The 23,208-nt window shown below is 41.2% G+C and overlaps 1 protein-coding gene across 1 annotated transcript; it reads left to right on the top strand.

Moving 5' to 3' along the window:
• The first annotated feature begins 16,854 nt into the window (after positions 1–16,854).
• Positions 16,855–19,357, top strand: LOC147902347 (pentatricopeptide repeat-containing protein At1g03540-like). Its single transcript, XM_087373195.1, has 4 exons — positions 16,855–18,107; positions 18,207–18,669; positions 18,769–19,075; positions 19,191–19,357. The coding sequence occupies exons 1-4, from the start codon at positions 16,855–16,857 to the stop codon at positions 19,355–19,357; spliced, it is 2,190 nt and encodes a 729-aa protein (XP_087229321.1).
• The last annotated feature ends 3,851 nt before the right edge of the window (positions 19,358–23,208 follow it).

The following is a 23,208-nucleotide window of genomic DNA, read 5'->3' as shown; positions in this document are numbered from 1 at the left end:
GGTCATGGGGTGGCTCACACTTTCAACTACAACTCTTTCCTTTGCTTGTGATCACATGTGCTTAAAACGTTAAGTAGAGTTCAATGGGTTTTTTGTGCTTGGATGTGGCGATATGTTCCACATGGACTAGTTTGCTTAGGAGTTGGTGCAAAACACTAGATAGGAGGTACTAGTTCCATCTCACCATGTAATTGGTCTTAGGCATGGATGACCTTGATCGCGAGACTTTGAGATAGACCAAAAAATTGGCATGCATGTATCTCATATTAAAGATTACATCCCTTTGAGGTTTGTATCTCATATCAAACATTACATCCCTTTGAGATTTTTACTCAAGGTTATAACTTATATTGATCTTCTTAACAACATCAGGAGAAGTTTGAGAAGGGCATTCTAGCCCATGTTTTAAAGGAGAGTTGTAGCAATGCATTTGAGCAAATAAGTGGGGCAAGATTGAGCACAAATGCAAATGATCAAGAATGGCACATAATGGATGGGCATTCACATAAAGTTTGAGGCACGTGTTGGCATGAACTTCTATTTATGGTTGAGGTAGCTCACCTTTGGCAGGGACAAGATAACAAGGTCTAGATAACCTTCATCATGGTGTAAGATGAACAATTGAGCATTTAGATTGTCTTGCAGGACGTAATAGTCATTGTATATGATTTTAAAAAAGCTTTGGGGATAAAAGGAATGTCTCTCTTTGTGTCTTTTCATAATCTTGAGTATTAGGGGGCATAATGGAGGTGTCACATCTTGTCTTTATTATTAATGCGCAGTGTAGTGATTTGGACTGTTAGGTTAAACCTACAGTAGGTGGGTTAGCATATTTGTACTCTTTTTGCTTTATGTATATTCATCTCTCGTATTTGTTTATGCTAAATTCTTCTTTTGGGCTTTAGCTTATATATAGGTAGGCTTTGGTGTACCCTTCTATGCTAATGGACATGGTCCCCATATATGAGATTTGCCTTATATATATGTTCATGTTCCTTGTGTATATGGTCTGATTTTTAAAATTTCATCATTTTTTATTTTTCTTAACAAAACGTTTTATAGCAACATTGGTCTTTGAATAACAAGTCTTTTTATGTTAGGTACTTGAATGTTGGTATGTTTGTGTATAGTGTTACATGTTCAAAAATACTAAGTCTAGATACTCTATACACACTTATTTAGTACTTTCCAAGATGGCCTTATTTTGTCCACTTGAGCGATAGCTTCATTCAAGCACCGGGATACCATCTCTTACTTGTAATACAGATCACCATAGGAAATCTTAGGACTTCATCTCATAGATTCCAAATTGGTATAGGTCATGAATGTGCAGCCACATGACACCATAGAAACCTAAGGCTCTGCACACTTTGTAACATTAGGTGGAGATTGATGAGCATGTCTTGATGTGATGCCTCCAATAGGTATTATGAGATTTGAGGAAGATACCATCAACTTTTCACCCATCAATATGAGTTGAACCATTGATTTTTCAAACTACAGATGTGCTCCACTCTTTGTACACAAGGTCACTTGACTTAGGTACTAGATTCATGAGGCCCGCTGCCTGTGAGACACATCCCTAGATAGCAAGAGATCCTAGACTTCTTCACAAGAGAAGAAATGTATGGGAGATGTTAGCTTGATTTTTAGGCACACTTAGTAGGATATTGGACATAGGCCCAATGAGCACTTGCCCCATTCGAGGTACCATCCTTGTAGCATCCCAACATCAGGTCGCATACAACCTAGGGGCACCTCCTACAAGGACATCAAGAGCAGACCTTAGACATGTTTTAAAAAAACCACAACTCTAGAGAGGATCCTAGTCAAGCCCATGAAAGACATGATATAGGACACATGATAGGATATGATTGGTACTCCTCGACACATAGAGTTTTGTTCTTGTGGTTTCCAGTGCCATCAGTACTACTTTCTTAGACGTGTGGTGGAGACCTCTCGCTTCCCCCATAAGGGGTGGACTCTCATGATAATTCCATGGTCTCATAGCCTTTTTTGGCCTTCCGCCCCAAATGATAATAAATCTCTCTCTCTCTCTCTCTCTCTCTCTCTCTCTCTCTCTCTCTCTCTCTCTCCCCCCCCTATGTGTGTGTGTGTGCACGTGCGCGCAACATCTTATTCACAACACTCTTTATTTCTCTTTAACATCAATTATAGATAAGAACGTACCACATGAGCATAAGGTTGTGAGTAGGTGTCCAATGTCTTGGTCTCTAGGGGTGAGCTTTTCTTTCCATGAATTCCTTCACCCCTGCAAACCCATCTTCTCCTTTCCCTTTACTCATGTCTTTAGCTCTAACTTTGGAATTTCAATTACTCTAGGTCTCCAAATTTGCTTTATTTGTCTCTTTAACAATAATTATAGGTACGAAAGTAAACATGAGTGTAAGGTTGTGAGTGGGTGTCCAATTTCTTAGTCTCTAGGGGTGAGCTTTTCTTTCCATGAATTCCTTCACCCCTGCATGCCCATCATGCTTTAGCTTTAACTTGGAATTTCAATTACTCTAGGTCTCTAAATTTTCTTTTTAGGGATCTTCTCTTTTCCTTTCACTAATATTTCATTTCCAAGCACATCATATTTAGGCTCAGTACTGTTGGTGGATAAAAGCTTTTCATAGAATGTGATTCATTTTTGGCATTACCTCACAACTGAAGAGGCAACATGATTCCCTTCCCTTATCAAAAACTTCCCCCAATGACAATTTTAATAATGTATTTTTAATTTTGGGAAAATGAAATGGGGAGAGAGGACCTAACATTCTCCCATTTTAGGATCCTTACCTCATATTCTTCTCATCTTTGTTGCCAGTCCTTATCTTGTTTAAGCACATCAATTTTGTTAACTTTGGGAACCTTTTATTTTGTTAATAGAGTCTCTTTGGTTTTGTAAAGTAAGAAAATGTATCTATTGTTTCATGAATTTTTGGAATGATGCATATTCACTTTTGTTATTTCATTAATTTTATTTTATTAAGAGAACATGTTAGTGTTTTATTGATGCTGGGAATCAACTATTTGTCAAATGTTGCAATATTATGATCCTATAAATATTCATGTAATTTTGACACCAACAATTGCATTTCAAGGCCATTCATCACCCTTGTCATTCATCAGAAACATACTTCCAAATTATACTTCTTTTCTCATTTTGGAATGCCACTTTGCTAATCACACGACAAGTCTTAGCCAAGGAAACATAAGAACACATCGACATCGTGGAGTTATAGTTCAATCCACATTCTTGTTGACTACTTCATCAATCCATACACTTATTTTTCTTTCTCATACGTAGTAGGTGGAATTTTGACCTTCTTTTTTTCTTTCCTTATTTTGATGCATAACCCCATATATTGAGTTAGCTTGCTCACAATGCATAGTATCCTTGTCATGGCACATGCATAACTTGCCCCAACGATTTGCATACAATTCCTCCTTGCAGTTGCTTTCTTTTAATGTGAACAGAATGCCCAATGTTGTATTAGTAGCTCTTTGTATTACAACCAAATATATATTATCACTTGGCCTCACAAGGACAAAACCTGGAACACTTCTTTGGGCTTGTTTCATTGTGTACCACATAAGTGTCTTCTAGCACTATCAAACACCTTCTTTGTCGAGCTTGATGTTTTTTTCTACTACATGTGTTCTTTGTGGCCAAAGGCCTTTACATGTGCTCCGACTTTATATGGTGGGTTTTGATAATGCCTTGATCATGTTTTCCCAATATTGTATATGTATATAAAATAAGGGTCTCTTGTGCCTTTCTCACTCCCATGATTGTCGCAACATCTTATACGATCCTTTATAGCACTTGTTGCTTGTGCACTGTTGTTTATGTACTCACTCATTGGAAGTATCATTCATTCCCCGAGAAGAAACAAAGGCTTTCTAAGAGCGTCTCTTTTCCACAACTCTATGGTAGTAAATTTGGGTCCACTTGTATGCAAGTATATGTAAACCTCAAACATGAGCAATACTCATTTTGAGATCCAAACAAGTAATCAACTCTACCAACTCATGAGACTTGAACTCAAATCTATGAGAACTCGTGTATAGAGTGATTGCCATGAAGAACATGTTTCTTACAATGATTGCATATAAGTATAATCTTCGTGGAATGAGAGTGATTGTGATGAAGAATATGTTCCTTGTAATGATTGCGTATAAGTATAATCTTGGTATGCAAGTATATGTAGAACTCAAACATCATCAATACTCATTTTGAGATCCAAACAAGGAAATAACTGTACTGACTCATGAGTCTTCACAAATCTCTAAGAAGTCGTGTATTGAGTGATTATATGTTTTAAATTATTGACTCCAATATAAAGGTTCTATTCTTAATGATCCACGCACTATACTTTTGATGAAGTATATTGTCAAAATTTGAAGCTGAATTATATGTCATGATCTATTTGCATCAAAACATTATTTTTTCCTGTTCAAACTATCCATTGTAAGAATTTAATGTCATGAAATGTGTTTCAATTTTCTTCAAATTATAAGAGTACTATCATATAGTATCCATAAGCTATATTTTTGGAATTCAATTTTGAGATCATTTAGTGAAACATAGAGCATCACCAAATTCATTTTGCATTCAGAAAGAAAATGTGAGTTTTCTCCCAAAAACACTAAATAGTCCAAACTTACTAAAATGTGTGTCCTCCATGGACTTTCTCATGGAGTATCTATACCATGCTCTTCTATTGTCACGAGTTTGCACTATATTCAATGACTCATTTCTTGGGGTCTAATTCAAGGGGAAATATGCATAGTACATAGCCATTTACTAAGCGTTATTGTTACGGAATTGTATTTCCAATATTTCTTGCTATGGAAATTATTTTATTTTAGTCAATTGTGACTATGGCAAAGTATTCCATAGGAGCGCACCGGACGCGACGGGGGTCCTAGTGGATGCTTTGTGGGGTTTAGTTGGGGACGCCTAACTACCTATGTTTCTGCCAAGCTAGATGGTTAGGATTGTGAGTGATTCCATGTTAACACTACTGTTGCTAGTGTTACTGGTGTTATTGCAATTGGTCGCAAGGTGTGTATTTTGATGTTTGTATATCAAGCGTACAATTGTGTTGGGACTAGTTGGTGTGATGATTCATCAATTGATTGTAACAACTAACACAATTGGTGGCTTGAGTACAAATGATGAGTTGGATAACGAGGAACGGAGATGGTGAAGGTGATTTGGATTGATCGACGTATCTATTGGTTGTCAAAGGCCATGGGCCATATTGTAAAGTAATGAAATTGAAGCTGTGGGCTAATTTATTTTATTAATTATGGATGAGGGCATATTAAGCCTTGTGATATTTTAAGCTCGTGGAGCTATGTTGAGCAATCCCTCTAATTGTGGACAAGGGATGCTTTTGGATGTACTATTATTGGCTCTTTGCTTTTTGGAATTATAATTATAAATACTCTAGATGGGAAGCAAGAGCCACCATCTAGGGGGGGGCAAATTGGACCCCATGTAGTGTCACTCTCTCTTCCTCTTCTCTTCCCCAATTGTTTCCTTGTTCTTGGTTTCTATGGTTTTGGTAAATTTTGAATTTGTAAGCTTGTCTGATTTCAATTTTTGTGACAGTGGTGCTAGAGCTTGGCTATGCTCTAGCCTAATTGCGAGAGGCAAACAACATCATTTTCTCCAATCTGATAACACAATCATTCTCATAACGTTCTTTCTGATCATTTTGACTACTTGATCACTAGGTTTTGAGTTTGTATGCACAAGTTATCAAAGATGATTCGAAAATCAATGCTATAATTGCGATTAACAAAAACGGCCTACGTAGGCTTGTTCAAAGGGTATGCGCCAGTTCTTTTAAGTGGTTGGATCAATATATTCCAACTTCAGGTAAGAATTTTATGGTTGTTTCTTTTCATTGCCTACTGTCAATCAATTGGTATTTAGTAGTCTTTGGATAGAAAGATGAATAGCCACGACCAGAGATGACTTAACCTTAGGGCATGATGACAGTAAAGATTCATATTCTTATATAATTAATGATATTTAAAGTAATAGTAGCATCATGTGATTTCAAGAATGGAAGTCATATGAAAATCACAACTCGGATGTCACTCTCCTAATAAGCAAAAGACCATGGCTATTTGGAAGAAAGCAATAGGAGTAAATTACGAATTGAGAGCTGTAGATGAAACAAGGACAAATAGATGCATGATAAGCATGTTATTGCTTCAACGCATCTCTGGATACATCTTTTATCCTTCTTCTTTGCTTTACTTAATTGTTTTTTTTAAAAGTTGCATATGATGTCACTATGAAAGAGAGGCTCTGCAAGGAATCTCTTTTGAACCACAAAGTTATCAGACTAGACGATTGAATGGGAAGCAAAAGAAAGTTGATTGGGGCTCAACCAAGCAAGCAAAGGTTTGGAAGGGCAAAGGAGATACGTATCTATTCCCATATTTTTTGTTTTTCTATATTTTCATTTTTCTTACTCTTATTGAAATACTCATATAGAGACAAGAAAGAATGGTATGGTGATAGAAGGGAACAATTGAATTTGAAGAAGAGTGATACATCAAATTAAAATAGCATGAAAAAGAGAATAAAATATGATAGCCTATATAGAATCTAGGATAATCTAGGTGAGCTAAGAGTTTGTTAAGGTTAAATAAACATGATTATGTGCATTAATAAGGATAAGAAGACATTTATCCTGTGGTATGTATGAAATAAGAAATACGATTACTTAGAGGTCTTGTATCCTCATAGCTTACTTGAGTAGATGCCAATCCTAGCTTAATTGTAGAGAATAAAACTATTATTGTGCGATACATATGGCATGTTTCGATAAAGTGTTGTGCTAAAGTGAATTGCATTAGAGAAAATTAAAGAGAAGAAAAAGCATATGACTTTTTTGCTAAGCAAGGTGACGACTCTTTGTGTAAGTGGCACAATGCAAAAGGAAAGTGAGTTGGAGAAAGAGAGAATACTTATACATACACATGCATAATACTGTTTACAACCAACTCCAATGTTCATTTTCATTCTAAATGCCCTTTATTCGATGGATGGGTGGGCTTGCAAGAATTTCAGGCAAATAATGAAATAAAACGCGTTTCTTGATTTGTACATCATCTTGCATGAAGCAGCAAAAATTCAACAACTTTAGACACCCAGCAAGTTTAACTTGACCTTTGCATAAGTAACCATTAATAAACCCTTCAAAGTTTGAACCTCTATCATAAAGAAAGGGGTAGGCCTGGAGCTCATGTACTCGTTGCATAAGTAGCCATCAATAAACCCTTCAAAGTTTGAACCTCTATCATAAAGAAAGGGGTAGGCCTTGAGCTCATGTACTCGTTGAAGGTTTTCATTAGGTGAGCTAGAGTGAGCGTGTAGCTTTTCCTCAACTAGTAATAAAAGCAACTAAACAATATATCAATGTCTTCATGGGTATGAATAACCACTAAGAAGCCCCTCTCTATGATTTGAAAAACTCACCATGCTAGTAGTAAACATAGGTATGCAATAATTCAATGGAAATATTGCAATTTTCCATGCATAAGTTTGCAAAGAGAACACTCCTCTGCCATCATCAAATTGTAAGATCTCTTATGTAGAGAGAACATTCCATGTAGATGCATCCTTCTTTCTCCCAATTTGGCTATTGATAAGAAGTGATGTGAGAAACTCTATGCCACCTTTTCATTTTGTTTCCCTCATACTATTGGATCTCCTCTTCACTTTTGCTTCAAGAAAATCAAACTTTATTCTCAAACCCTATTTAAAGTAGGAGCTATACTTAGTCATCAAAACAGTCCCTCTTACTCTCTTCATCACTATGTAAAGTAGGGATATATTTAGGCTATGACCTTTACCCTATTCCATTGAATCAGCTAGGACTTGATATTAGGAGGGACACCCTCCATGGAAGCCCCTTCCCTATGTAAAGTATGAAAGTTAAGATTTATAAATTTGAATTCATTATTATGTCTAATATTTGTACATGTTTAAATTATAGGATATACATTCAATATCTATGCTCATTTCTTCTTCCCCCTCCTTTGCAATGCTAGGAGATCCAACAAGGTCTTGTAATATATCTCTTCTAATCTTGCTAGCATTAAAAAATATGAGACAATAATCTTAGCTTTACTGTGTAAATTAACTCTTAGAACAATAAATTTAAGCATGATTATCATGTCTATATAATGGCTCCTTGGAAGCGTGTCTCCTTTGAACTAAGTAGTGAAGCCACCATGGACAAATATTAAGTTTTTGATTAAGTAATATTATGCTCACATGACCATTGCTTTGCATACAGATTAGGTTTTTGGGGTTTGGGAGGGAGGGAGGGGTAGAAAGTGTGTGTGTGTGTGTGTGTGTGTGTGTGTGTGTGTGTATGTGTGTACCCACCTTTGCCCTAGTAGGGTATTGTGACATGATGTTGGGGGTAATAAACTTCACGCACCTCTTCACTTCCTACTGCTTTTGAAATGACTGACAAAGATATTTATCATTGAGGATGGGACATTAAAAAGAAGTTTTTATGCCAAGATACCACACCATACTTTCCTTCCTCAGATGAGAATGAAGATGGTAACATCCCAAGTGATGTTGTAATCAAGCATAGGGAGAAGGAAAGGATCAGCAGAGGCCATAATCTCAGCGACCCGGTCTACACCAAAGAGAATAGCGATACGTTGTTGAAAGAAGGTCTTGCAGCTCAACATGACATGAATTGATATATATCGAGGAGTTTGAAGGGGCTGATTGGGTCGGATGGGTAGATTCCAAGGAAACATTGCACCTCCTTCATAGACACCTTTACACAGCTCAAAACACTCTTCAAACTGTCATTAGACACAGAGGCCTATAACTTTTAGTACATATATGATATCAGAGATTCAAACACACAAAGAGATGCACCTTGAGATGAGTTTGCATTGATATAAGTTTCGTTGAAAATAGATAGACGGTTGAAGAGATATGGACAGTTTACTAGAAGGGAGTAAAAATTGTCATGAAAATAGACTGTCAGACACAGAGACTCATAACATTTTGCAGCAATATTTGATTCAAGATCTAAGAAATAGAGACATGCGCCTTAAAGAGAGCTTCGTGCTGATATATGCTTTGTAAGAAACAGAGAAGCGGCCAAAAAGTTATGGATAGTTTACTAGATGGGGATAAAAACTATGATGAAAACAGACTATCAAACACAGAGACTCATAACATTTTTCAGCAATATCTAATTCAAGATTTTATCACATAGCAACATGCGTCTTAAAGAGAGCTTTGCGTTGATATAAATCTCATTAAAATCGGACTATCGAGTAGAAAGTTATGAGCAAAACACTAATAGGGGGTCAAACTATCATGAAACTGCCCTCCACCCATGCTAATTTCGTCTGAGCAGGATGCTCCCTCAAGACTCCACCTTCATCAACGATCCATGCCTCATAGATTTCGTCTAGAAGAGGGGAAGAAGTTTGCATGGTGGCTCGGGAAACAGATGGACCATGTGTGCACAGTGAGTGGCCGAATAGAAAGAACTTTTAAGGCTTTGAAAGAAAGAAAAGGGAAGAGACACTCAAGAGAGAGAGAACCCAAAGTGACCTTCATTACCAATAGAGTGAGACTCCACCCCAATGGAGAAGAAGAGGTTTCATATGTACAAGAGGGAGCGAAAGCTCCAAGACTACTCATAGAGAGAGAACGAGCTAGAGAGAGATGGACTCAAGAGTCTACGTAAGAGAATATCTACAAGAGGGAGAGAAGGCTCATGGAAGAGGCTTGAGGAGACTAGAGCTACACAACATGAGGCCTAATGGTGGAAGAGATTGATGAACAAGGGAGAGGATGGCTCCTTTTATAGAGATTTTGTCATCCTTCTTCACCCATTTGCAATTGCTGCCTATAGATTCTTTTCCCCATCAATCACATAAGCCCGTATGTCACCATCCATGTCCTTTTTGGCTACTCTTGCCATGTGTCCCATCAAAAGATGCTCAAGACTCTTATAATATTGAGAAAGTCAAGAGTCTCCCCACATGGAGCCCATAGGGACCCTCTCTTTTCCATATGTCCACATCCTCCTTATTCCACATAGGAATTCTAGAAGGATTCCTCTTGGCTTCACACTCCTCCACGTGCCTTCCACACGCTTGGCATGTGATTGCTCTTATATTATTGGAACACATGGGCATGAGCCCATCGCTTTATATGACTCACTCTTTCTATTTTCTAAAAACCCCATAATATCCCATACACAAATAACTCTCACCCCATACCAAGGTATTTATAATTCATACCCATGGTATTTACAATGATTTATTCCACTCATCCTCTCAATCCCATACAATATCATAGAAAATAGAAATAAGTGAGAGCCGCTAGGCTATCACTTGATACTCAAACTCTTATCAAACATAGAGAGAAACAATACCAATGCCAAATTAAAAATATCAATTTTTGGCATCACATCTTTCCCCCCCAGTAAATCCTCTCTAATGACACAGAGGGTTTGCTAGCCCTCAAGGTGGTCGAGCATAGAAGAATTTAAGGCGATACTCATTGATGCATCCGGGTATCACCATGCCATCAACATCCTCAAGCTGATAGGTTCCATTCGTGAACTTCTTTTTGACTCGATATGGTCCCTCCCATTGGCCGATAAACTTTTTGTCTAGCCGCTTGTCTAGACAGCTATCAAATCTCATTACCAAATCTCCTTCTGCAATATCTTTCTTCTTGCGTAATTTGGTGTCAAAACGGGCCTTGCGCCTTTTTTGAGAAGATTCCAAGTTTTGTAAGGCCTGTAATCTGCATTCATCCAAGGCTTCTAGCTGTACCAAGCGTTGAGCATAGGCATCCTTCTCTCCTTCTATTCTTGCAACAGTAGTGCGAAGACTATGTATCTCTAATTCAATGGGTAAAATGGCTTCTATTTCATACACTAGTTGGAATGGTGTAAACCTAATAGCTAGCTTGTGTGTGGTTCTATAAGCCCATAAAACTTCTGCCAAGTGCCTATCCCAATGCCTTTTCTTGGTGTCTACAAGTTTTCCCATTGAAAAGGGAAGGTCAGCAACAACCAGCTTTTGAAATGCAGACAAGGACTGAAACCACCTTTGTGGACCCAAGACCCTCCCCCTTCGCAAGGCCCCCTTAATGGGAACGCATGGATGATGAAAATCCATGGATGAGGGACTTTCAAGGACAAGACCCTAGTCGAGGAGATGCAAGAGGCTCTCAAGGATGGGCGTCTTATGAACCCCTAACAGTCCCTGTGCCACCGACTTTCGCCAACTATGTGGCTCCACAAGTTCTGCCCTATCGCCCATTGCATGGAACCACCATGTCCATGCCCCATGGCCCACCCCCTCTAGGAGTCCAACCATTTCCATCCGTACCTATTGCTCCAATGAATGTAGGCCTTGGCGCATCTATTCCAATGTCGGTACCAACAACTTGATGGATTCCACCACCAGGGCCAGGCTTAAGGCCACCCCTAAGTCCTGTTAGGCCCACAATGGCATCGCCTCCGCTAGCTACCCAAATAGTGCTAACTGATGAGGCAATGTGCATCCTGGTGAATGCCCTAGGAAGGGGGGCCACACCACATCCACCCGCCCTAGTATTTCCCACAGGGATCACAAATCCCTCAAGGAGCCGACCCATAGCCATCTCCAAGTTAATGACCAAATTCCTTAGGGAAGGAGACCCGGTCTCACACGTGGAGCGATTTGAGCATATATGTGAAGCCTTTGGAGCTCTCAGAGATCTACAAATGACTAATGTGTTTGGTCTCAGCTTGGATGGCAAAGTAGGCCAATGGTATAAGGATCTCACCCCAAAAGAAAAAGTCAATTGGGAGATGCTAAGAAAAGCCTTCATTGTGGGATTCGATCCGAGTGGACATAGATGGAGCACAATTAACCAATTATATGAGGTAAAGCAGAATGACAATGAATCCCTTTGGGATTACACAGCCATAATCAAGCATCTCAATTCACGTTGTTGCGAGCCATTCGAGTGGATGAGCGACGAATAATTGTTGCCCTGCTTCCTCATCGGATGGGCAGACCCAAGCTGCACAACCACCTAATGGTTATGAATCCTACCTCCTTCGATCTATGCAAGGTGGCTATCCATAGTATAAGTGACAATATGATGGACAAGGCTAATTTGGATAAAACCCCAACCCCATCAGACGTAGCACCATCAGTCAAGTCTTCCAGTGTGGAAATGATCTCAAGAAGGAGATCAACGAGCCCAAGGGCTTGGATATGAGCGAGCTAGCCTCAAATTTGTTGAATTGGCTAGGCCAACATTGGAGGTCAGAAACCTTCAAGGAGGCACCAAGCAACCCCCACTTGTTTCCACGAAGGGACAACATCTAATGTGGGGTATGCAACAACAACCATCCCTCCAATGAGTGTGCTCACTTGAGGGCAAGGCCTACACTCTATGCACACACTGTCATAGATGGGGAAACCAAGATACCTCTTAACATCGATTTTCGAGGTCCTTGCACCAACCCATGTATCAAACAAGACCCCCATTAGCCCTGATGGCTCCGCCTAATCCTATGAATGCACAAGGTGGCCCTTTCGCTAGTTCATGCCAGTACAGGGCACAACAGGCTCCGTTACCGCCACCCATACTGGACCCTCAACCTCCACTCCTAATATAGCTCCAGTCAATCAATAGTATTAGTAGAGGAAGTGCCCAATGACTGGGAGGAGATGGATTTGGACCATGGACCCCTCGATTACTACCCCTACGAGGAAGGAAGTGGCACCCTAAGTCATTACCTCCTGCAAGAGGATCAGCAAGTCCCCGTGTTCCAAACTGCTCCCTTGAACTCAAGGGCCAGGTACCTAAACTTAGTCGCCCAAAGGCCCCCGATCCAATGTTATACCTGCTAGGGTCCACACAAGGCAAGTGAATGCCCCCTACAAAGGTACTTTGAACCCTCCAGTGTCATGCTTCAAGTGTCAGGGGCCGCATTTCGTGAAGGACTGCCCCTATAGGGATCTTACCCCCGCTCCTCCCATGACAGACCCTACACCCTTGTGTGCGAGGTGCAGAATCAAGCATTTGTTAAAGGACTGTCCCTTGAGAAGATCGACAACCCCAGTCAACCCCAGTCATCCCACCTAAGAGCACCAGCCTTAACTTGCTCAGTATCAAACAAGGCCAGGTGGCTATAGTACCCTTAAAATTCATGACAAGGATGCAAGCCAAAGAATTAGGTAAGGCAATGAGGAAACAAGCCAGGAAGGGTAAAGGGCCCCCACCACAAGGCGCTGAGGTCCTCAACATTCGCAGACCTGATCCAAGAAGGCAATCGGGTAGGTGATGGGTCTGACCAAGTGCTCATCCAAGATGATACCGATGAGGAGACAGCCACCCTCGCAACTTCCTCTACCTCCAAACGTGCTTCCACCCAGGGTGACCTAGAGGTACCTCCAAGCTCAGGTGTAAACAAGCCAGTGTACTTACTAGGATGGCTAATTCAAAGAGAAGTAAAAAAAGGGAGCATCATGGGCATCCAACTAGAAGGGAACAAAAAAATTGATGGGCATCCAACTAGAAGGGAACAAAAAAATTGTGTGCCAACAATTCACTGATGACACGAACCTCACCCTAGCAAATAACCCTAGGTCAGTAGACTCAGTGCTGAACTGCCTCGACACCTTTTGTCTAGCTTCTGGGTCAAAGTTCAACCACTGCAAGACTGGAAGTTTTGGCATAAGATCACAACCACCAAATGTTCTTCTAGCAATGGGTTGCAAAGTAATTAAAGAAGGTGAGGTTTTCAGGTTGCTCAGAATCCCAATGGGCGTCAAATGCTCAAACAAAAATAGGTGGGAATGGGTCACAAAAAAATTCAAAGAGAAGATCTCGAAATGGCAAGGTCTTCAACCCACTCTTGCTAGGAGAAAGTTTGTTCTAAACCACTACATCTACCCTTTAGTATTCTGCTTTATTTCCTACTGGTTCCCGTCAAAGAAAGCACTCAATTAAATTAATACACTCTTCAGGACCTTCCTATGGGGAGGAGACTTGGGCAAAGAAAGATAGCCAAGGTGCAGTGGAGATTTTGCACAATGCCCAAAGAGAAAGGAGGTTTGGGCATAGTAAATGTGGAAATCTTAGTGGCAAGATTCATGGCACAATGGATCATAAAGACCTTTGAGGAACCTCACACTGACTGGGCCTTTTTGGTGAGAAAAAACATTGAAAATCTCAAACCCGCTAGATGTAAGCACTGGAAAGATCTCCATGAAGGCGCAAAGTTCTTCAGTATAAGGAACCTTTTGTGGCCAAAGGTTCTAAATTATTGAAGGGGATGTGGAAAGCGTGGGAAATTCTCAAGCCGCATCTCCTTTGGAAAGGTTTTTTGAGGAAAAAAGGAACCTTTTATAGCGAGGACTCTGTTTGGTTTTTGATTATCTTGAATTCATCTTTGACAGACAAACACACCATTAAAGGGGCCCTCTACCTTAACGAAAAAAGAATTAGATGTTGGTAGGACTTGTGGGACAGGCCAAACAAAAAGTGGAAGAGTGATGATGCAGTAGCAACAGAAGTCAGACTTAACCGGTTCAATACCAGCCTAATCAAGGAACGGCTGAATCCATCGGATGTGGAAGCTCTATAGCCTTTCTATCTTCAACCAACAAATTATCTTGAGTTCCTAATTTTCTTAATTTGCAAGGTCTAATAACATATTAGATAAAATAACATTTTTTTTAGTAAACTCTGGTGACAACAAAGTCCTAAATGGTAAACTAAATGCGGCTGAAGAGAATACTCCCTCCTCGGTTTCCAAAGGTGTATCCCCTTCCATCAAAGAATATGTTAGACCTAAACTTTCCACTACAGGAATCTTAGATTTCAAGTTATAAACCTCTTTCTGTAACTCCTCCACTTGCTTTCTCAAAAAAAAATCACTGTAGCTGCTTTTTTATAATCCCATGCCTAGAGTGGTTGTTTTTCTAGATGTACTAACTTGTTTTGAATCTGAGCCCACAAACTTGTCATATAATCTGTAACTTGTACTTTCAAGTTTTCCACTTCCAGATCTGGCATAAAAGTACCCAAAATGTCAGTTTCCTCATCCACCATGGACTTAAGTTGTTCCTCAATAGGTTTTAGTGCTGCCAATTACTCCTTGAGCATGATGTTTTCTACTTACAAGCTTTTGTTTGCTTGTGCTAACTGATCTAGCTCTTCCCCCACATGTCAGGTTATATCCTTGGACTAGGTCTATAATCAGTGTTCCATGGCATCCTTCTCTGCCAATTGCTCTTTTTACATCATTACAGATTGTTCCATTACTATCCTTTGCTCAGTATACTCTTCTTCCATGATCTTCATGTCCTAAGCTTTAAACTATAAATCCACTTTTAGGCTTGCAACCTGGTGCCCCAAAATATCATTATCCTGCTTCAAAACATTCCATTCATCATATATTAACTGCATTTTAACACTTATGTGTTCTTGTACTCGAAAAGAGGTTTGAGACCTTACATATATTATTGCATGAAAATGACCTAAAATTTATAGGGTGGGGTACATCCATTGCACACTATCATTTATTACCTCTTTGCCATGTGGTAGCATGTTATTGCCTTCATACCTTGCCTTTATCTTGTGCACATGGCACCACAGCTCTCATCACTATGATTTCATGTGGTATTAGGTGGAAAAGAAGGAACAATCTGGTCAATTCACTATTTCTCCAAGGACCAAGTAGTAAGTATGTTCACAAAAGCCTTAACTTATAAAATCTCTATCCTTGTATGAAAGTTTGAGAATCTTATAAAATCTCTATCCTTGTATGATATAGAGACCATCTAATGATAGTGTTGAAGTATAGGTAATTGCCATGGTTATCACCCATGTACATATGGTGGGACATATGTGGATACTTGTATACATGGGGTAGATGGTTAGGAATATAGAGGGATCTAAGTCACGATATGAATAGTCCTCATTTGGTTAGAGCTACCCACATTAGTGTATAGTATGTATTGTATCACATATTTTTTATTAGAAAGAAAGATTTTACATTTGTATAGCCAACTATCTGGTTTCTCTTTCTTTCTCTTCATCAATCTGTGTGTAAAGTGTATGAGCTGTGTGTTCACTTGAACAAGAATGGTATTTTTAATTTTCTTACAAGGATGTACCATGAGATAAACAATATTATTCAATATGTTATGACAATATAGCATGTATACAAACTGTCTTGCTACCATGACCCAGAAAACCAAAAGGTAAAGCTAAATAAAAATTTTTGTTTGTTTTCTTTCTCACGCCCACACCAATCCACACAAGGAAAGGGGAGGAGATAGTCCTAAACATAGCAAAGGTGGAACATCCCTAAGGCATCCAATGCCCAAGAGGGCGAATGCCCTTCGAGCATTGTTAGGTAGGACTCAAAGTTCTCTTCCAAGGTGTGGACTACACATTTGTGGTACATTTTCACTTCGAAAGTATATAAAATAAGAGATTTTGAAGCCAATTCATATAAGAGAGTATGAACTCCATGCTAATACGAAAAGCATGCCATACACTCCTTTCCCTCTCTGAAAAAAGGAGGGGAAGCAGCACGCTACAGACAAAAATTTGAACGCTTGGCACGCGGACCAAATGTACTCATCAACAGTCAACAGCTCAAGATAGAAGGCTTGTGGTTTAACGATCCCTCGTCCTCATCTTCTCCTCAGTATCGTGGGCATGACTGCATACTTTGAACGATTTGTTTTCCTAAATTTTACCTTCCTCATCGAGTCGTTGCCGCCTTGGTGCTTTCATTTGCCCTATCTATGACGCATTCTCCTTCTCTATTGTCGTCATTGGGCACGGCATTTTTTGCGATTCATCCGCCATTATTGGAGACGAGACAGGCATACAGGGTAGCTCGTTGCACGACGACAAGCTCAAATGGCTCAGTCAGGCTGGCTAGGGATACAAAGACAGACTTCGGTATCCACAAGGAGAAGGTCCTGGGATTGTTGCCTGCCCCATATTTGAGGTCCAAGGTACATGGGGGGAGGAAGGTGAGCTGGGCTAAGATTGTAGAAGGGGTGCCAAGCGAGCTAAGGACCAGCAAGGCCCATAATGCACGTATATTAGATGGGCACCATCAGAATGACCTTGCCAGGACTGAAGACTGCTGCCCTGAAAGCTTGAATCAGGAGATCCTAGGCCAGCTGGGTCCAGAGACAGATGTTGCTACATATGCCTCGCTTTTGAGGCGTTGCACCAGTGCGAAGGCCTTGCCTGAGGGTGAATGTGTGCATGACCACATGACCAGGCGTGGATATGCAGGCAACAGATTTCTAAGTAACCTTCTCGTCCAAATGTACAGCAAGTGTGGGAGCCTGGAGCATGCAAATTGTGTGTTTGACAAAATCATTGATCGAAATTTGTATTCTTGGAATATTATGATTGCTGCCTGTGCCCAAAATGGGCATGCCAAGGAAGCTCTACACCTGTTCGTTCAAATGCAGGAAGCAGGCTTTGAACCGGACAAGATCACCCTCATCGGCGTTTTGGATGTGTGTGCCAGTGAGGCAGCCCTAGAAGAGGGTCAAGAGGTCCATCACACTGTTGTAAGCAATGGATGGGAGTCGGATGTTGTCTTGGGAACAGCCCTCATTAATATGTATGGCAAGTGTGGGAGTTTCTATGATGGGAAGGCTGTGTTTGCAGTGATGCCATTGAGAAATGTGGTTTCCTGGAATGCCATGATGGCAGCCTGTGCCCATGATGGGCATGGCAAGGAGGCCCTACAAGTGTTTGGTCAAATGCAGGTAGAAGGTTTGGAGCCCGACGAGATCACCTTCATCTGTGTTTTAGACGCATGTGCGAGCGTGGCAGCCCTAAAAGAGGGTCAAAATATTCATGCTGCTGTTGCTGCCCATGGATGGGAGTTGGATGTCTTCATGGGGACTGCCCTTGTCAATATGTATGGCAAGTGTGGGAGACTGGAGGATGCGAGGGCTACATTTGCAGAGATGCCACTTCGGAATGTCGTCTCTTGGGGTGCCATGATGGCAGCATGCACCCAGAACAAGTGTGGCAAGGAGGCCCTTCACCTGTTTGGTCAAATGCAGGCTGAAGGCTTCAAGCCAAACAAGATCACCTTCATCAGCATTCTGGATGCATGTGCAAGTGTGGCAGCCTTACAAGAGGGTCGAGAGATCCATGCTACAGTTGCTGGCAACGGATGTGTCTCAGATGTTGTTGTGGGGACAGCCCTCGTCAATATGTATGGCAAGTGCAAGAGCCTGGATGATACGCGGGCTGTGTTTACAGAGATGCCACACTGGAATGTGGTCTCCTGGAATGCCATGATGGCAGCATGTGCTCAGAACGGGCATTGCAAGGAGGCCCTACAACTGTTCTATCAAATGCAAGCAAAAGGGTTCAAGCCAACTATGATCACCTTTATCTGTATTTTGGATGCATGTGCCATCGTGGGAGCCCTAGAAGAAGGTCGAGAGATCCATGCTATTGTTGCTGGCAATGGATGGGAATCAGATGTGGTAGTGGGAACAGCCCTCATCAATATGTATGGCAAAAGTGGGAGCCTGGATGATGCAAGAGCTGTTTTTGCAGACATGCCACTGCAAAATGTAGTCTCCTGGAGTGCCATGATGGCAGCATGTGCCCAGAATGGGCATGGCAAGGATGCCCTACAACTGTTTGGTCAAATGCGTTCTGAAGGCTTACAGCCAGACAAGGTTACCTTCATTTGTGTACTCACTGCATGCAGTCATACAGGTCTGGTTGGTGATGGGAGGCGATACTTTGTCTCTATGAGCAAAGAACATGGCATTCTGCCCTCTATGGAGCATTATGTGTGCATGATCGATCTTCTTGGGCGCCGTGGACTATTAGAAGAGGCAGAGGACCTGGTCATTAGCATGCCATTTGAACATGTCACCTCAGCATGGTTGAGTTTGCTTTCATCATGCAGAATTCACAGTGATGTGGAGCGGGCTATGCGAGCTGCAAATTTTGTTTCGGATGTGGATCCAGGTAGTGCTTCACCATATGCATTTCTAGCAAACATCCATGGTAATCCAGGTGGGTGGGGTGGTGTAGCGAGCGAGAGAATGGCCATGATAATAGGATATGCATAATTGAGTTGCAGAGGTTGCAAAGGCAAAATGGAATGGCTTTACAAATGAATTGGACAGAGAGGACAACGACCTGATTGCTACTGAAGCAGCAAGCTCGCCATTCCCCTTATGGGGTCGATTGCAACCCCCAGGAACACTTAGATCTGTATTACAAAGAACATCAGCAGGCTCACTCTGATTGTCAGTCTTCAACCAAATGTATCAACAAGCTTCTTCGGTACATGCTTTCTTGAAGATAACTTTACCCACTCACCCATTCCACACCTGGACTACTTGCATCCGTCAGGGATTTAAACCACCCGGCAGGCATAGGGAGGCCAATGCTTCACCAACTCAGCTGCCGTGGTGTGATGATTATGCTGTTGGATGGATTGAATCTGTGGGACTGGGTGTGAGGAGATTGTTATGACCTGCTTATGTTGTAAGTGTCAAAGGTTTGCCAAGTGCCTTGGTAAACTTGATATCATTTATGCATACGGGTGCACAGCTCCGGCTATGATGAAGCCCATGGTCCTGGTGTTAGGTGGCTTTCCATTGAGCCATGATAGTTATAAATGTATGGAAGTGTTAAAATTGTTATACTTGAAGTTCTGGCATTTATCTTTACATTGAGTCATAGTGATCATAAAGGACTTTGCTACGAGATCATAGCCTATACCGCAGTTGCGCCTTCTAGGTCACACTCCTAAGATGGAACCGAATGTAACCTACGATGATTTTCTAATAGGCATGGTTTATTTCAAAACAAAGGCGATGAAATATCTACCTTAAACATATTTTATAGCATCTTGATGTGGGAGGAACTACCAATGGATACTACTATGGCAGTTTTCCGCTCAAACGGACAGTAGGACAAGGATGTCCATACGCACCACTACTTTTCGCCTTTAGTCACTGAACCACTGCTTTGCCAGTTAGATCATCAAGTTGCAACAGGCTCAATTCGAGGTTTGCCACTTCCTGATGGATCTTTCTTCTTGTCTCAATTTTTGTGGACAATAATACTAGCATTCTAAAGAGAGGCGACACAGTAAGAGACTAACAGCATGTATATAAGACATGCAAAATGGAGTGCAGCTCATTGCTACTGCACTTGTTGCTGCGTACAAAGAACTAGACTCAAGATTCAACATAGGAGAATTCTAAGGATCCCACGACCATATACGGGCAGCCGTCCTCCTACATACTACCAATAGTCTCACAACTGACACACGACTCTCATGGAGTCGGATGGACAAAGAGAGAGAATCCTTTGAGCTCCGACATATATGTAGACCGCCTCAGACTGCCTTTGATTACCGCCTCACGTGTACCTTGCATGGCCTCTACCAAACGTCACCCATGCATTGGACAACTTGCATGGTCTAATCAAACAACACCACGACCTCTAGACACGAGCTCTCAGGTGCACACACAAGTGGCAATTGCCTCACGACCCAATACACCACTCTATGAACCTTAGACCTCAAAATGCTCCCCATGAGGATGACATCATTGGTAATGCCAACACCCAACAATCCCTCCCTCAGCCGAAAAGGGAGAGAATATCAAAGCACATGCTCATCCCTACTGGGCTTGTCGCCTTACAAAACATACAAGTACCTGCTCATAAAGGACCTAAAAGACAAATGTATCAGTCTATCAATTGTTAGAACGCCTGCTCACAAAGAACAATAAACACTCCATCAAATTCTCACAAAGAGCTCAACAACGATTGCTCACAAAGAGCCCTAAACCCAGCAGTAAACTCTGCCCTCACCCAATACACCTTTCTATGAACCTTAGACCTCAAAATGCTCCCCATGAGGATCTGTCCAAAGTCGATAGCTTCATGAAGATTGTTGTGGAATTCGCATTTGCTTCCGAGTCCCGGTTTTATACAGCAAAATCTACCTTTCTGTATTTAGACTGATGCCCCGCCCCAGGGTGGGTTTCTGATTATGGGTTTGCTGAAATACCTTATGGCAAGTTTTCAGATATCTAGGATGCCCAATGGGAATAGGCATCAACACTCAAACAGCAGTTAGAGTGACAATATGAAGGCCAAATATCACAGATGGAAAGAAAAGCAAGTGTCTTTCCTTGGGAGGCTCCCTGTTCTGAAGCATGTGCTTGCCCCAGTCTTGGTGTTTACATCGTCAGTGTTGCCATTTTCCTATCAAAGGGCTGTCCACAGTGGAAAAACTGTCTAAGCATTCTTGTGGCAAAAACAGTTGCATTCATTCACATGGTCTGTAGCCACCTCGCCTTAAGTCAGCTTGTGGTCTCGGATTGGAAATGTTCAAAGAAAAATGTGAAAGACTGTGCACTAAATTGTTTCTACGTCTACACACAAATCAGCCTTGGACGATTATAGCCAAGCAGTGGATAAAAGATCAGGGTGTGCTCGGCATTTCTTAACGCAGTGCTAGTTGGCAAGGTTTCTCCAAAAGGTTGAATGCTAGAGGGCTATGTCGATGGAGCGACTTGTGGGATGCACGTAGGTGCACTTGGATCGATATGGAAGTTCTAACTATAGATACCACCTCACTGTTCGAGAGCAATGATTCCTATGTGGTGTGCTTGGGAGACTTTCTCCAAGATGGCCGACAAGTTTACAGAATCTAAGAGGATGGATTATTCACATGGTAGGGAATTGCATCGACTAAATCAACTTTCTAAATGGAAACTTATCTCGCCGCTTTGTGCCTTTTGTAACATTGGAATTGAGTCGCATTCCTTGCATTAGGAAAAAAGGGAGCTTATTTTGGGGCCTTGTAAGAAATTCACGATTTCTTCTGTTTTCCTTTGTCTGAAATACGCAAAAATTATAAAATACTCAATAAAATAGATACAAGTACTGTAAACATATTAGAGGAAATCTTGGAGCCTCAAAAGGAGAATGTTGATCCCAATGCTCTTCCAACGAAACAAATGAAAGGTTTATTGTCAACTGATATTGTTGTGAAAAGTGTTCTTGAGCGGAAAAATTTTAAAACCATCAAACATGACGTTGTGCAACAGTTTGTAGATAGCAACAAAGTTGATGTGAACTTAATCCAAGGGGCTCTTGATAAAAGTGGAGGTAGTAGGAAAGATTAGCTTCTATTTTCAAAGCAATATCTTTTACTTCAAAAGTTCATAGCATCAATCGTATGCTTCTGCCAAAGCCTACACAAGTGTGGAAGCTAAGAGGTCTACTCAACCAGCAAGTAGATGATTTTATTGGGCATTGTTTGCATATTGAAGGGGTATATGAAGGTGACAAAGGAAGTACTGTGAAGTCCTTAGAACAACATTTTGTTGATCTTCAATAATTACAAAGAAGAATGGTTGAATTTTATGGTATCACATTCGAAGAGAGTGCCAAGGACGGCTCATATTTATTATAAAGCTAGAATGGTTGAATTTTATGGTATCACATTCAAAGAGAGTGCCAAGGACTGCTCATATTTATTATAAAGCTAGATGAATGTGAAATTGTCAAGGAGAAAAAGATTGAAAGAGTGACCATCACACTTATGAATAGAGCTCTTGATCCATTGATTATAAAAGCAAACTCAAAGCACTTTAGTATGCAATTAGAGACGCATATTTGGTGGCTAGGCTCATTTGAGGTAAGCACAAACTATTAAAAATGGCAGCGGAAGATGCAAACAAACTGAAGCTACAGAACCACACAGAGAACACTAGAGATAACAAGATGTGCCACAAACAGATCTGCTATAACTCAGCCCATAAACCAGGGCAGCAACTGAAATACAAGGTATCCTGAACAGGATAAGAAACAGGAGCTGCAGGAGGGGCTGAACTGAAGCAGAGGAAAGGGGGCACAAGGAGGCTGCAGAAGGGGCTGAACTGAAGCAGAAGAAAGGGGCACAAGGAGGCTGCAGCCTGAGAGCACGGAGGCTGGAGAAGCCTGAAGCGAAGAGGCAGGGGCCTGGGAGCGAAGAGGCTAGAGGAGCCTGAACCGAGGAGGCAGGAGCCTAGAAAAGAGGAGGCTGAAGGAGCCTAGGAGAAGAGGCAGGAACCTTGGAACGAGGGGAACTG

Source organism: Dipteris shenzhenensis, chromosome 4 (genome assembly GCF_047967505.1).
Source record: "Dipteris shenzhenensis isolate YYH24624 ecotype China chromosome 4, Dip_SZ_1.0, whole genome shotgun sequence".
Classification (NCBI taxonomy): domain Eukaryota; kingdom Viridiplantae; phylum Streptophyta; class Polypodiopsida; order Gleicheniales; family Dipteridaceae; genus Dipteris; species Dipteris shenzhenensis.
The sequence above is the reverse complement of the archived record's forward strand: the minus strand, read 5'-3'. Positions and strand labels throughout refer to the sequence as shown.

Excerpts from the sequence above, each read along its gene's own strand:
- LOC147902347 (XM_087373195.1), top strand. The coding sequence starts at position 16,855 with ATGACGCATTCTCCTTCTCTATTGTCGTCATTGGGCACGGCATTTTTT. Across the intron at positions 18,108-18,206 it reads GCAGCATGCACCCAGAACAA|TGTGGCAGCCTTACAAGAGG; the intron begins GTGTGGCAAGGA and ends TGCATGTGCAAG. Across the intron at positions 19,076-19,190 it reads TGTTTCGGATGTGGATCCAG|AGGTTGCAAAGGCAAAATGG; the intron begins GTAGTGCTTCAC and ends ATTGAGTTGCAG.